General features: G+C 39.0%; 1 protein-coding gene across 1 annotated transcript in view; it reads left to right on the top strand.

The window, feature by feature from the left end:
* The window catches only part of LOC123970446 (uromodulin-like), an 11,424-nt gene extending 7,963 nt beyond the window's left edge, over nt 1–3,461 (top strand). The window contains exons 11-12 of the mRNA XM_046048491.1: nt 1,083–1,175; nt 2,838–3,461. Coding sequence (XP_045904447.1) covers nt 1,083–1,175 — 93 coding nt within the window. The 3' untranslated portion in view covers nt 2,838–3,461. The remainder of the gene's footprint in view (nt 1–1,082; nt 1,176–2,837) is intronic.
* The last annotated feature ends 9,426 nt before the right edge of the window (nt 3,462–12,887 follow it).

The following is a 12,887-nucleotide window of genomic DNA, read 5'->3' as shown; positions in this document are numbered from 1 at the left end:
GGCTCCACAGTCAAGTTAGTAATAATAAATATGCAACGTCAGGTTACACTTACAAAATAAAACTAGTGGTTAACAATTTAGTTAGGTTTAAGAAAACAGCATGGTTTGGGTTAAAATAACTTACATGATTTACATAAAAATTACTTAACTTATGCAACATACCTAAAAAGAATCGGTGTTGACTTTTTGTTTCCAACGGGAAATAAACACTGGTCTCCTGGAATATCCCCCATTCCCCAATCAGCACTTTTGATTTTGAAAGACCTAAATTCTCTTCTACCTTGTGTTGAAAAATGTTACCTTTTGAACTGACTAACAATTTCCTAATTTTGGCACAAAGGGGTGAGCCACGACCCATCCTTACTTGCAAAGACTGAGCCTTTGACAGATCATGACACCTCACCTGCTAACAATTAGCCTGCTTATTGTGGAGACTTTTCTCTCTCCCAACTTTTGTTGAGTTTGTTGCAGGCATGGAATTCTGTCTTTATTTATGTTTACAAAAAAACAAGTGTGCTGGTCAGTAAAACTATTTTCATGTTTTTATTGAAATGGGGTTTTGTATATACTCCACCTACTTTTAACAATCAACAATGATGCAAAAGGGCTTCCCAGTGCGTTACAAACTGACACCAAGGGATCTTGACCATACATCCATATGAGACAACTTGGGAGTGAGAGCGGGTAGGTAATACACTTACAACAGGGCGTCTGCAGCCTCGTGGTTAACACGCATCCCACATGATCTGATCCCAATGTAGCTGGGTCGATTCTAGCTGAGGACAAGCCATTTCGTTTTTCTCTCTGCCCTCATTTCCTATCACCTTTCTACTGTCCTCTTCAGAATAAATAAATAATAAATATGCCCCAAATAAGCAGCAAGACCCTTAACCCCTATTTGCTCCAGAGGCGTGCAACCTCTGAAATATATAGCAACTGTTTCTCTGGGTAAAGAGTGTGAGTTAAATGTAAATGTAAATGAAGGATGCTGAGACAAAAGGTAAAAAGCTCGCTATCAGCAGCATCAGTCCAGAATGATTGGATGAGTGTGGACATAATCTCTCTCTGTGTTTAACCTCCAGATTTGTAACGGAGGTGCTCGGAGACGCAGATCTGCCAGGGTGCAATATGAAGCCGACTCCTCAGCCTTCATCACCATGGCCTGGACACATTAGGTAAGACACAGCTCTGCTGATCACTGTGTTTACCTTCATTACCTGAAATCAACACCAGACAGCTACTGAATAAACACAGATACTTTTGACAAACATCAGACTGGCTGGTTAGACCTGGAAACATTGGTTTACTGGAGCTCATTCCGGTGCATCATGACCTCCTGTCCTACTGTTGTTGCAGTTTTTTCAGCGGCTTATTTTTTATTCTTGAAGCGCATTACAAAGCAAACGCTGCTGAGAACACAATAGAGTAGAATAAACACTGAAATGGTGGCAAATAAGTGGGAAACGGCTTCAACTATTTTAACATTATTTATCATGCTAATTTTGTGCCTTGTGTTTATGTTGTGCTGATCTGCACCATCCAGACAACAATATGGATATTTAATGCTGTACGAGTACAATAACAAGCAGAAAGAGCCTCAGTGTGGAGCAGTAAGGCAGCAGTAGGACAGCAGTAGGGCAGCAGTTAGGCAGCAGTAAGGCAGCAGTAAGGCAACAGTAGAGCAGCAGTAGGGCAGCAGTAGGCCAGCAGTAAGGCAGCAGTAAGGCAGCAGTAAGACAGCAGTAGGGCAGCAGTAAGGCAGCAGTAAGGCAGCAGTAGGGCAGCAGTAAGGCAGCAGTAAGGCAGCAGTAGGGCAGCAGTAAGGCAGCAGTAAGGCAGCAGTAGGGCAGCAGTAAGGCAACAGTAGAGCAGCATAGGGCGGCAGTAAGGCAGCAGTAAAGCAGCCGTAGGGCAGAAGTAAGGCAGCAGTAAGGCAGCAGTAGGGCAGCAGTAGGGCAGCAATAGGGCATCAGTTAGGCAGCAGTAAGGCAGCAGTAGGACAGCAGTAGGGCAGCAGTTAGGCAGCAGTAAGGCAGCAGTAGGGCAGCAGTTAGGCATCAGTAAGGCATCAGTAGGGCAGCAGTAGGGCAGAAATAGGGCAGCAGTAAGGCAGCAGTAAGGCAGCAGTAGGGCAGCAGTAGGGCAGCAGTAAGGAATCAGTAAGGCAGCAGTAAGGCAGCAGTAGGGCAGCAGTAGGGCAGCAGTTAGGCAGCAGTAAGGCAGCAGTAAGGCAGCAGTAGGACAGCAGTAGGGCAGCAGTAAGGCATCAGTAAGGCAGCAGTAAGGCAGCAGTAGGGCAGCAGTAGGGCAGCAGTAGGGCAGCAGTAAGGCAGCAGTAGGGCAGCAGTAGGGCAGCAGTTAGGCAGCAGTAAGGCAGCAGTAGGGCAGCAGTAGGGCAGCAGTAGGGCAGCAGTAAGGCAACATTAGGGCAGCAGTAGGGCAGCAGTAGGGCAGCAGTAGGGCAGCAGTAAGGCAGCAGTTGGGCAGCAGTTGGGCAGCAGTAGGGCAGCAGTAAGGCAACATTAGGGCAGCAGTAGGGCAGCAGTAGGCAGGTAGGTGGCGCACTCTAGTAGTGGAAAAGGTTCACTCAGTGACACTCATGCTTTCACATCAGATGAAAAAGGACTAAAGACAGTAAGAAGGAAAGAATCATTTGATAATCTAATTTGATGTTGAAAGTAAAATGACTGACGAGGAGGTGGGAGTTTTTTCTGCTCAGGTTTCAGACTACAAACAACAGAATGAAGAGAGTTGATGAGTCAGACCTGGTGGTCTCAGTTGGGATGCAGATTAGGAGAAATGACAGCAATCACAGTTTGGTCTGGTTGTTTTCTCAGGTTGTTTCCACGGTGACTCGGACTGATTGACAGGCTGTCGACCTTCCAGGGCCTGGGTGTGGGCATCTTTCGGTGATTTTATTTATCAAATTATCAAAAAACATATCGCTACATGGTGAAGGGAAGTGTGTGTGTAGGGAAACTTGGGATTAATGACATGTATATACTATATACATGTATATACTATATACATGTCATTAATATATTATAAAACAAATAACAGAGGAAAACAGTGATTTCAGTACAACTGCAGCATTAACACATTACGATTTACAGATTCCAGTTCAATCAAAACTGTAATTTAAAGACCCAATCTGTGAAGCCGCATGATACCAAAAACTCAAAAACACAATATTAGATCATTTTCACTGTCCACTTTTCTGCAACTCAGGAAATCAACTAAAAGTAAATATGAAATGATTTAATAATGTGGAAAATTTATTTTGTAAACACTGGTTTAAAAGTTTTAAACATATTTTATAAACTTCACATTGTGTGATTACACCTAAAATTTACATACAGACTCCTTAACGTTTGTTCAATCAAAACTGTGACCTTCAGGATGCTGGGGAAATGTGTTGTTTCATTTTTATTATGTTACTATTGTTATCAATCAAAATTAAAATGTTTGTGGGAAAATTATTAAAGCTTATTGAATTTCTTCATCATTTTTTATAAAAAGTTAGGCAACTTCTTGATTTGATATTGTCTTATATTTACTTATTGTGTAAGGAACAATTGTGTGTTGCGTATCACTCGAAACTAACTACCTTAGCTGTCATGCTATCGCTGCCTTTAGAGGATATTGAGGCAGCTGCAGAACCTCAGAAGAGGCCATCTCTTCTTGCCTCTGTAGGTGCAGCAGAAAAAGGGATGTCCCTCAACCAAACCACTTTGATGACAACCAACTAAGGAAGACTGGGGATGGTTGTGAAAAAGGTAAAGGGTAGGCCCAGAAAGCTGCGCAGCTTGGAGATTTGGGGGACAAGCCAGGCCCTCACTGGGGCCACCTTGTTGGGGTCGGTAGACCACGCCCCTCTAACTAGCCTAATTTGCACGCATGATCACTCAATCATGACTGGACCACACACACGCACACAATAAATATCCATCCATCGTCAACCGCTTACCCTGCATGCAGCCTGGACAGTTTGTCAATCCATCGCAGGGACACAATAAATATGACACAATAAATGCCTTGTTCTTTGGTCTTTCACAGACTCCCACTGAGGACTTTGTGGCCCACAACTGATGTGCTTCCACAAGGACTTATGTATAAATAACTTTACTTCGTATAGTGGCGATGTGGATTTTTTCAGTGAAGACAATTTTAAGTCTGGAACTTTTGAAACCTTCTGATTTGATTTCTTACCTCATCATGGGACCTAGAAAGTGGTCAGAGGTCTGTCACAGTGCGAGGAATCAAGATTCACAGATTGTCCTTTTCCTTAGGCTATAGCCTAGCTAGTGGCAGACCTCATTTTTGTTGATCCTCACTGCATCTGCTCTTTGTTTTCATGGATTTGCATTCATAGACCATAAAAGTTGGATAATTTACCATTGCAGAGAGCGAGGAATTAAGTTCATCAGAATCCAAGAAAAGGCAGCATTAGACTGCATGAAATACTCTTTCTTACAGCATGTATAAAGTGAAATCCTTCAATTCACTGCATGAATATTGACAAGATTTACAAGAGAGCAGGCACAAAAGTTTATTTTTATGGTTATTTAAACGCAGAATCATTAAAAATGTTTACATAATCTTAAAAAAATGCGTCAGGACAACATGGTCAAGTCAATCCAAATTAAGTAATTCCGTAATTGTGACCACGTGACAGATGTACGTTGTATAAAATCTACTGTATATCACATAAGCATTCGAATACATCACAATATAGCAAATTCATGTAAAAATGAATGTTATTCATCAGTCAAACTCTTAAAAACACAAAAAAGCATAGTATTTATGTAGCATAGCTGGTCCTTAGGAAATTGACTAAGTGAGCATACATTTACTTTAATAGACGTTTACATGGAAGTTTGGAGTCAGTTTGTAGGTGTTACTCTTTTTATCTGTTTTTGTTTCCAAAAGCAAATAATAACGTCCACCAGAAGACTCTGCTCACAACTATAGTTGTGTTTGAGATGACTGCAGATGCCTTTCGCCAACTTGAGTGAAAGGCAGCCGCAGTAAAACATAAGCTGCAGGTGACTGGGTGGGGTATAAAAACACTGCTGTTAAGTCAGACACATATTCTACTTCCAGTAGAGTAGGTGACCTTAGAACAATGACTGATCTCAAGGTGGCTGCAGTCGCTGCTTTTCTTCAGCTGCACCAAGGTGGAACCTTTTGACAATATTTCATTTCAACTTGGTGCAGCCGGAGAACAGCAACTGTAGTCTCCAGACTGTGACAACTGCAGCCTCCTTGCTCCCGCGAGGGTTTAACGTCATGCGACATGGTGACATTTAGCAGCGCAGGCGAAAGTCAAATAAAATTTCTAAGCAGCATGCATCATGTTAAGTCACTGCATAGTACGCTGCATGAAGCTTATGGAACAACAGCAAACACCTTGTCTGTGTTTTAGGACTTTGACTAACAGTCAGAAAAATGTCCACAAATGTCTTGTTTTGTCCGCAACCCAAAGATATGGAGTTACTGTCACAGAGGAGTATAGAAACCAAATAAATTTACAATTAAGAATCTAGAATCAGAATTTTTACCTTTATTTTTGTACATTATGTACACATTATTATCTTCTACTTACCAACAGAAAGTCTGATGAATGATTCTGTGTTCAGTTTTGGAAGATAGCATCTGTATGTGCCATTATCAGAGAGTTCCACTTTGGATAGTTTTAGTGAAATGTCTCCTTGCTTCAGTTTTTCAACAAACAGTGTTGTTCTGTCTTTGTATGATGGGTTTTGATCAGCCAGCGCAACCTTGCCTTCATGCCATACATGGACAACAGTGGGTTTCAGGTCAGGTCTTGACCACTCTAGAGTCATGGAGGCAGCATCAGTGGCAGGTTCCAGGTGGCATGGCAAGATGGTGTCATCACCTACTGTTGCCACTTTTGTCTGAGACGCAATAAGCACTGTAGGCAAACCTGTGATAGAAAAATTTAATTCCTGTTATAAACATATAATCACATCTCCGGTGGCTGTTTTACTGACCTTACTCACAGATCTCACTGCTGTATGTGCACAATGTCACCAGTTTTTTTCTGTCAGTTCTCTTCATTTTCTTTTGAACTCATTAAACCCAAAATAACTTGAAATGGATAACATTTTTATCTTTGTCCATTGGAACAAACTGCACTGAAGAATTTAATTCATGCTTTAAATGATTAATGAATTTAAGACATTAGCACATAATCCTTTTTGCTAAAAAAAATCATTCGCACACAAAGAAATGTACAGTCTGTTATCATATGTGCATAAGTATGTTTTACATATGTGCATGCAGACATAAAACAGGCAAAGACAGACATAAAACACATGTAGATGATGAAAACATCTAACAACACATACACAACATTTAGAAGAATAAAGCTGCAAATAAGTAAAAAACAAAAAACACAATAGAAACAATAGAAACCTGCCAAAGCTGTGGATATGGTGCTGGGATATATTACCTGCAGAAGATTGTATTAGAAGAAGGAAAATGATAGCGTGATGAAAAATCCAAACTCTGAAGTTGCTGAAGCAGTTTCCATCACTCAGGTGACCCATCCCAGAGTCCCGAAGATCAGAAGAAAAAATATAAAAGAACATCTAAAATATGTCTGTTTGATCTGAATTGCAGTGAGCAGCTAAAGAAATGAAACAATTGTAACATTAAAGACAGTTATAAGCTTTAGGCTGTGAGGTGAAGTCAGTGGGTTTTTTATGCTGTTTCTCATGTGTTAAACTTCCTCCAAAAAAATGAAAATCTTGTTTGTCTAGAGTACAGTATTTCTTCTAGTCACATCCTGTGATACATTCTGTTTGAGCAAAAACAAAACAAACAGAAAGAGAAACTAAATGACAGGCAAACTAGTGTGGGCTTCATTTCCTCCAATACTTTACTACAGTATTTTAGTTTGTAGAGAGTTTAGTTTGAGTAGTATTTTATAGGGAAATATTACATTTAAAAGGAGATTAACAAGATTGATTAAAGAACAAAGAGAATCTAATGGTGGGTGTGCAACGATGGTTGCACACTAAGTTGCTAATATTTAATATTAACCTAAGTGTTAAATCACAATACTGTGATTTGTAATGTTGCAAATCATTAAGACATTACAACATTAAAGGAAAAAAATATATATAGTCAAACTTGCACTTATGTTCTTATTATATGTTCCTGAGATAAAATGACTTTCACATGATCAAATAAAAATTTAGTCAATGCTTTATTGGCAAAAGACAAACAATTTACATGGAACAGACTCTTTATCACCACCAACACTGAGATCATTTTCACCATCATCACCATCAGAGTCATCGGTTACCCAGAATGCCCTGAAATACCCACAGCATTGCCTCGAGTTCAGTGTTGAAGACTGATACAACTTCCATTATTCATAGTTCATAGTTAAATTATAAGTGTGCCTTTATCAGGCTTTTACTTGTTTTCATTATTATGAAGTCCACATCTTTATTAAATCTGTATTAAAGACACGACAAGTTTCTATCCGTGTTTTCTTGAAAGTACAAACCAGAGGGGTCCGGAGAGTTTTACCTTTCACATAACTCATTCCGGGAGGTCTACTAATATGCTGATTCTTTATAGAGCTTAATTTAATGACTTGAGTGAACTGAGCAGTACATTTTTTAACTCATTTCAAGTCAAAAGCCACAGCTCCGCCCCTGCCCAAAGGAAGTATGGGACTGCAGGAGGACCAGGGACAACTTTTTTTTGCCTACCCATTCTCATCTCAGGCATCATGACCAATCTTAATGTTGAGATTGATGTATCTGCAGCAAACTGATCCTCCATCTACCCTCCATCCCGCACTCAGACTGTTTTATAGAATGGTTTACTGTGATGTAATATCATGCAAATATAAATTTATTATTATTCATTTTTTTGTTGTTGCTGTAGTCAGTTTTATTTTAGTAACAATGGTAACAGACATGGTAATAATTAAATCCTGCTGATAGTACATTAAAGTTGGTCTCTGCCAAGGTCGCCTTGCCAGTTAATTTTGGACAGTTGAAAGATGGTGGTTTGGTCACTAATGCTTATATATTACTTCATTACTAGACACTAACAAATTATGCATCCTTGACTGAAATAAAGTTGTTACTGTCTTGTATGGACAGAATTTTGTAATGAACAATGTCGACTGTTACCATGCAGCTGGCTTACCCAATCCATGGAAGGGTAGAGTAGTTTAAAGGAAAGATTCACAATGTTATAAGTCTGTCTTAAATAAAAAAAAAGAAAAAAAAAAAAGTAATGTGATCATATGAACATTGAGACAGTTTTTTTCTTTTGTAATTTAGTATACAATTCTCTCTATGTGATTCCCTGTTGATGTTGCACACTTGGACACAAAAGGACTTCCAGGCGTGCATAAGTTTTCAATAACTCCTTTACTTTCGTATTCTGTGAATACAGAAACACAAGCACATCAGCAGAACGTTGTCTCTACGTACAGCAGGCTGTTTACGTCTACTGACTGACGTGTGTGCCCTCCTGTCTAACCCGAAGGACCCCACACGCTGCCCAAAGTGCCTGTGTGAACCTTACACATTATACCCATAAACTGACCTACTAAAATATTACAGTTGTTATTGTACAATAGCACATACATCAGATTACTAAAGCAAAATCAAAACAATTAAAACTGCATTAGAATGGGGGGTGCCCACTGTTGTGTGTCCATCAACAAGGCCAACATTACTGTGGGTCCCACATTTACCCGCAGTAGAGGAATCGAAACAAAAAGAGGGCATCTTGCACTAAAAAGACATTTGATTCGTCTGACTGCTGAAGCCTCGTATTAACTTCAGATTAACATTCAAATGAACCAGGACACCTGTTTCAGTGTTCATAGGAACACTTAGATTGTTGTAGTTGTCTTAATTTTTCTTACTTGGGCTTCAAACTCTTGAAAACTTCCTTCAATTGTTTTTTATAAAGATATGCAATTTTATAACTCCAGTTTAATGTCAAAAAAATGTTTTTAAGTACAAGACGTGTCTTGAAGCCGACGATGGCACAATTATGTTTAATTATAACTAATGTGTAGTTGTACTGACCTAGGGTTTCATTTATAAACGGTGCATACACACAAAACGGGGCTGCAAATGTGCGCATGTCACTTCTCACACAAAGGTTGTGTTCTATAAAATGTAAACTTGATGGAAGAATGTGCAGTCCTCCACGCAAACTCTTTGCCATGCTTACGCACATAAACTGGAGAAATGAGAAACAGCGAGTCATATGGCAGGATGATAAAACAGTTTGAAATGGATACTACTATGTAAAATAAATAGAAATATTACCTCTAAGTATTATAGGCCAATTAATATAATCTAATATTATATTAAGTTTTATTAGATCAAAATAGATGAAAGCCTTTCTGAATAAACAAAATGGGAGCACAACCATTACGCTTAGTAGTAGTTTTTTTTTAAACAAAAAATATTTCTCCTCTTTTCAAAAGTGTAGTAGAAATCCTAATCCTAAAAAAATCCTAGCCTAACATGTCAGGAGCAACAATCTAATGTTTCAAATATAACAAATGGATGATGAATGAAAAATTTGGAAAATTACAGTGAAGCCAGAAGATAACCAAATTGTCATGGTAGGGAAATGTTGCTGCTGGTGTGAGGTGCATCATAGAAATAATATAATAAGGAGTATTTAGTCACACAATAAAAAGTGAGGAAAATGAAGATGCTTGGGAAGTGACTGCAAACAAAATAAATGTCTTCTTGTTGTTTCATCCCTAAATCCAAAAGCAAATGTAAAGAAAAAAATAGCTTATCAAATGTTCAAATCAAATGCAAACAATGTGCTGAAACAACAACACTTCCTGGGATTAAACTGTACAAATGGAGTGATGACGTGCAGTGAGATGCAGGAGACTGTTTAACTTCTCTTTGCAAAACAAAAAAAAACATTACATGCAACCAAGTTACTTGGCAGCCGTCAATCTACGCTGCAGAAAACAAAACAAACGTAACTAAGTACACTTCTCTCTAGTACTCACATGTGAAAAGCGATTCAAGATTAAGCAAACCAAAAAAACCTAACAGTGTATTTGGCAAACAGTTGCTGTCAATGATTAACAAGTAAATTATTTGTTGCCCGCTGCTGTGGTTGGGGCAGAAAGAGAGCTTCCAAGCGCCCAGCAGCAGGATCAGCACCCTGGAGAGCGCCATGGTGCACAGTCGTGACAACTTAAACCACCCAAACAACATCATACTACTTCATTCTTTGGCACTGAATGCTCACATAATATATACACATCAAACTAATCACTCTATCAATGGAGCTGATTTTTTGCTTATTGTAGACAGACTAAGCTTAAGACTTCCTGATGGACGGATTTCCTAGAAGTAAACAATGGTCATGGGTATTTTGAGCTTCTGAAATTATGTTCACAAACAATTAAAAATGTTAGATTTATTTCTTAGCAGTACGACCCTTGAAGGCAGTTTTAGTTTATAAATGCAAATGCTCCATATTTGTATAGCGCCTTTCTAGTCTTTTCGACCACTCAAAGCGCTTTTACACTACATCTGCATTCACCAGTCAAACACATTCATACACTGGCGGAACAGCCAGTGTGAAAAGATTAAGAGAAAAGAAAAGATTATTAAAAAGCCTCTTCTCCAACTGAGAAGAACGAGATCAGATGACATTTTGTTTTATGAAGTAAATGTTCTGAGATCTGAATGACTACTTATTTTTGATTGGCTAGAAGTTGTGCACTAATATCTTTTAAAATTTATTTGTAGTCAAAACTATTGTTCATGATGTTTTGCTGGCAAAGCAGAGAAATTCTGATAAAAGGCAGTGTAAATAAAAACTACAACAATTATAATATTCATTAGGACACAAAGTACCTTCTGCTTGTGCTTGTGTGTCAATTCAGTCAGCTGTTTCTCAAACTCCTGAATCACCTCCTTCAGATATTTAAACTGATGCTTGGACTCACAAAGCTAAAAAGCAAAAGAGAATAAGGATGTGTTCAGGGAACTGATCTTGGTTTGAAGTTTAGTGTTTTCTACACTAGGGGTGACTAAAGACATAACAAATGTAAACTCTGAAATCTGTGCATTTAGTTGTGTTTTCCTTTTGATGTGACATATCTATAAATATGTCATTAATGTGGGGTTAATGGATTACAGACAGAGAGGAACATAGTAAGAAAGAGGGGAGTACGACTGATGCTTTTATTCAGTCTTTTAAAAATCAGTGTTTTAGATAAAGTGGCACCATTGAAATCAAGCATCGTCTCCCACATTGTCTCCCATTGTAGAAAAGTATCTATCTAGCAATATCTATGGAAATCCTCTAAACTCGAGGTTAATAGGCTTCATCTTAGAGAACTAAGGGTTTCTGTAAATGAAATACTGAGAAATGTGAGAGCCCCCTTCTTTTCTCAGCTTATAAAAAGAATTTCTACAGAAACTGCATTACTGAAAGTTTCTAGTGACATTAAGATGTCAGCTAACTCCAAGGAATACACCGTTTTGCTCCTACTGGACCTTCATCTGCTTTCGACTCTATTGATCACAATATGATTAATTTACTTAATGATCTGGCTGGGTTGTCTGGATCAGTTTTAAAATGGTTTTCATCCTACCTTTCTGGTAGAAGTTTTAGTGTTTATGTAAATAAGATCATGTCTGAAACTGCAGGGTTGTCGTGTGGGGTACCTCAGGGTTCTGTCTTGGGACCCATCATGTTTTGTATATATTTCCTCCAAAACAGATAATTAGTCAATTCAGCGACATATCTTGCCATCTGCCCGCTCTGCCCGGCCCTCTCCACACAACGCTCAGAAGCCTCGGTGACGTACGGACAATCTCAACACTGATAGGCTATCGCGACTCAACGTCGCTGGCCCCGCCCCCTTCGCATCGCTTTGCGCCGCCCAACAGGAAATCGCGGCTCTACACATCTTTGCACTGACTTTGCATGTCAACTCACCGCCCTGAACGCTCGCTTTGCTTTTGGTCTGAAAGTACCATTAGACTTGTCTGTCCAGCTGAACTTTAGGAGCTTAGGTGCTGTTTTTAGGAGTACGTCTCTAAACAATTAGTCAGGAACTGTCTTCCAACTGAGGAATATTTACAAAGTAACAACACTGGTGTCAAAGGGTGAGTTGGAGATGATCATTCATGCTTTTATTTCCTCTTTTCTTTTTACTTGTTTTAGCAAGAAGGAGCTTTACCGTCTACAGGCTGTTCAGAACTCTGCTGCAAGGATTTTTTAATTCACATTAACAAAAGGGCTTTTTAGCATCCCTTCGCTGGTTACCAGTCCAGTATATAATTCAATTTAAAATTCTGGTCCTTACTTTTAGAGCCCTGCATGGTCAAGTTCCTCCCTACATCTCTGACTTGATACAGCTTCACACTCCCAGCCGAAGTCGGAGGTCATCAGGTCAGAGGCTGTTAGAGGTTCCCCACACTAAATTTAAGACCAGAGGGAATCGATCATTTCAAGCAATGGCATCTAGGCTTTGGAATGCATTGCCTCCCTTTCTATGTTGTGTGAATTCTGTGGATTCTTTAAAAAAGCAATTGAAGACTCTACCATTCAAGCAAGCTTTTAGTCGTCTGATCTATGTTTTGCATTTTTATGTAAATCTTCTCCTGCATTGTATTTCACTTTAATGTATTGTATCACATTTTACCGTGACACACTTTGAGATTTTTAACTGTGAAAGGTGCTATATAAATAAACTTTACTTACTTATTTACTTAGTCAAAAGATCAAAGTACGTTGTGGTTACTACCTATGCTTCTTTTCAGCCACTTACAAGGATGCCCAGGACAGGTTAACCTTCCTAGATTAGTTTTCAATCAAAGATTATTCAC

The sequence above is a fragment of the Micropterus dolomieu genome, linkage group LG04 (assembly GCF_021292245.1).
Source record: "Micropterus dolomieu isolate WLL.071019.BEF.003 ecotype Adirondacks linkage group LG04, ASM2129224v1, whole genome shotgun sequence".
NCBI classification, from domain to species: Eukaryota; Metazoa; Chordata; class Actinopteri; order Centrarchiformes; family Centrarchidae; genus Micropterus; species Micropterus dolomieu.
Note: the sequence above shows the minus strand (reverse complement) of the source record. Positions and strands in the feature narration are given on the sequence as shown.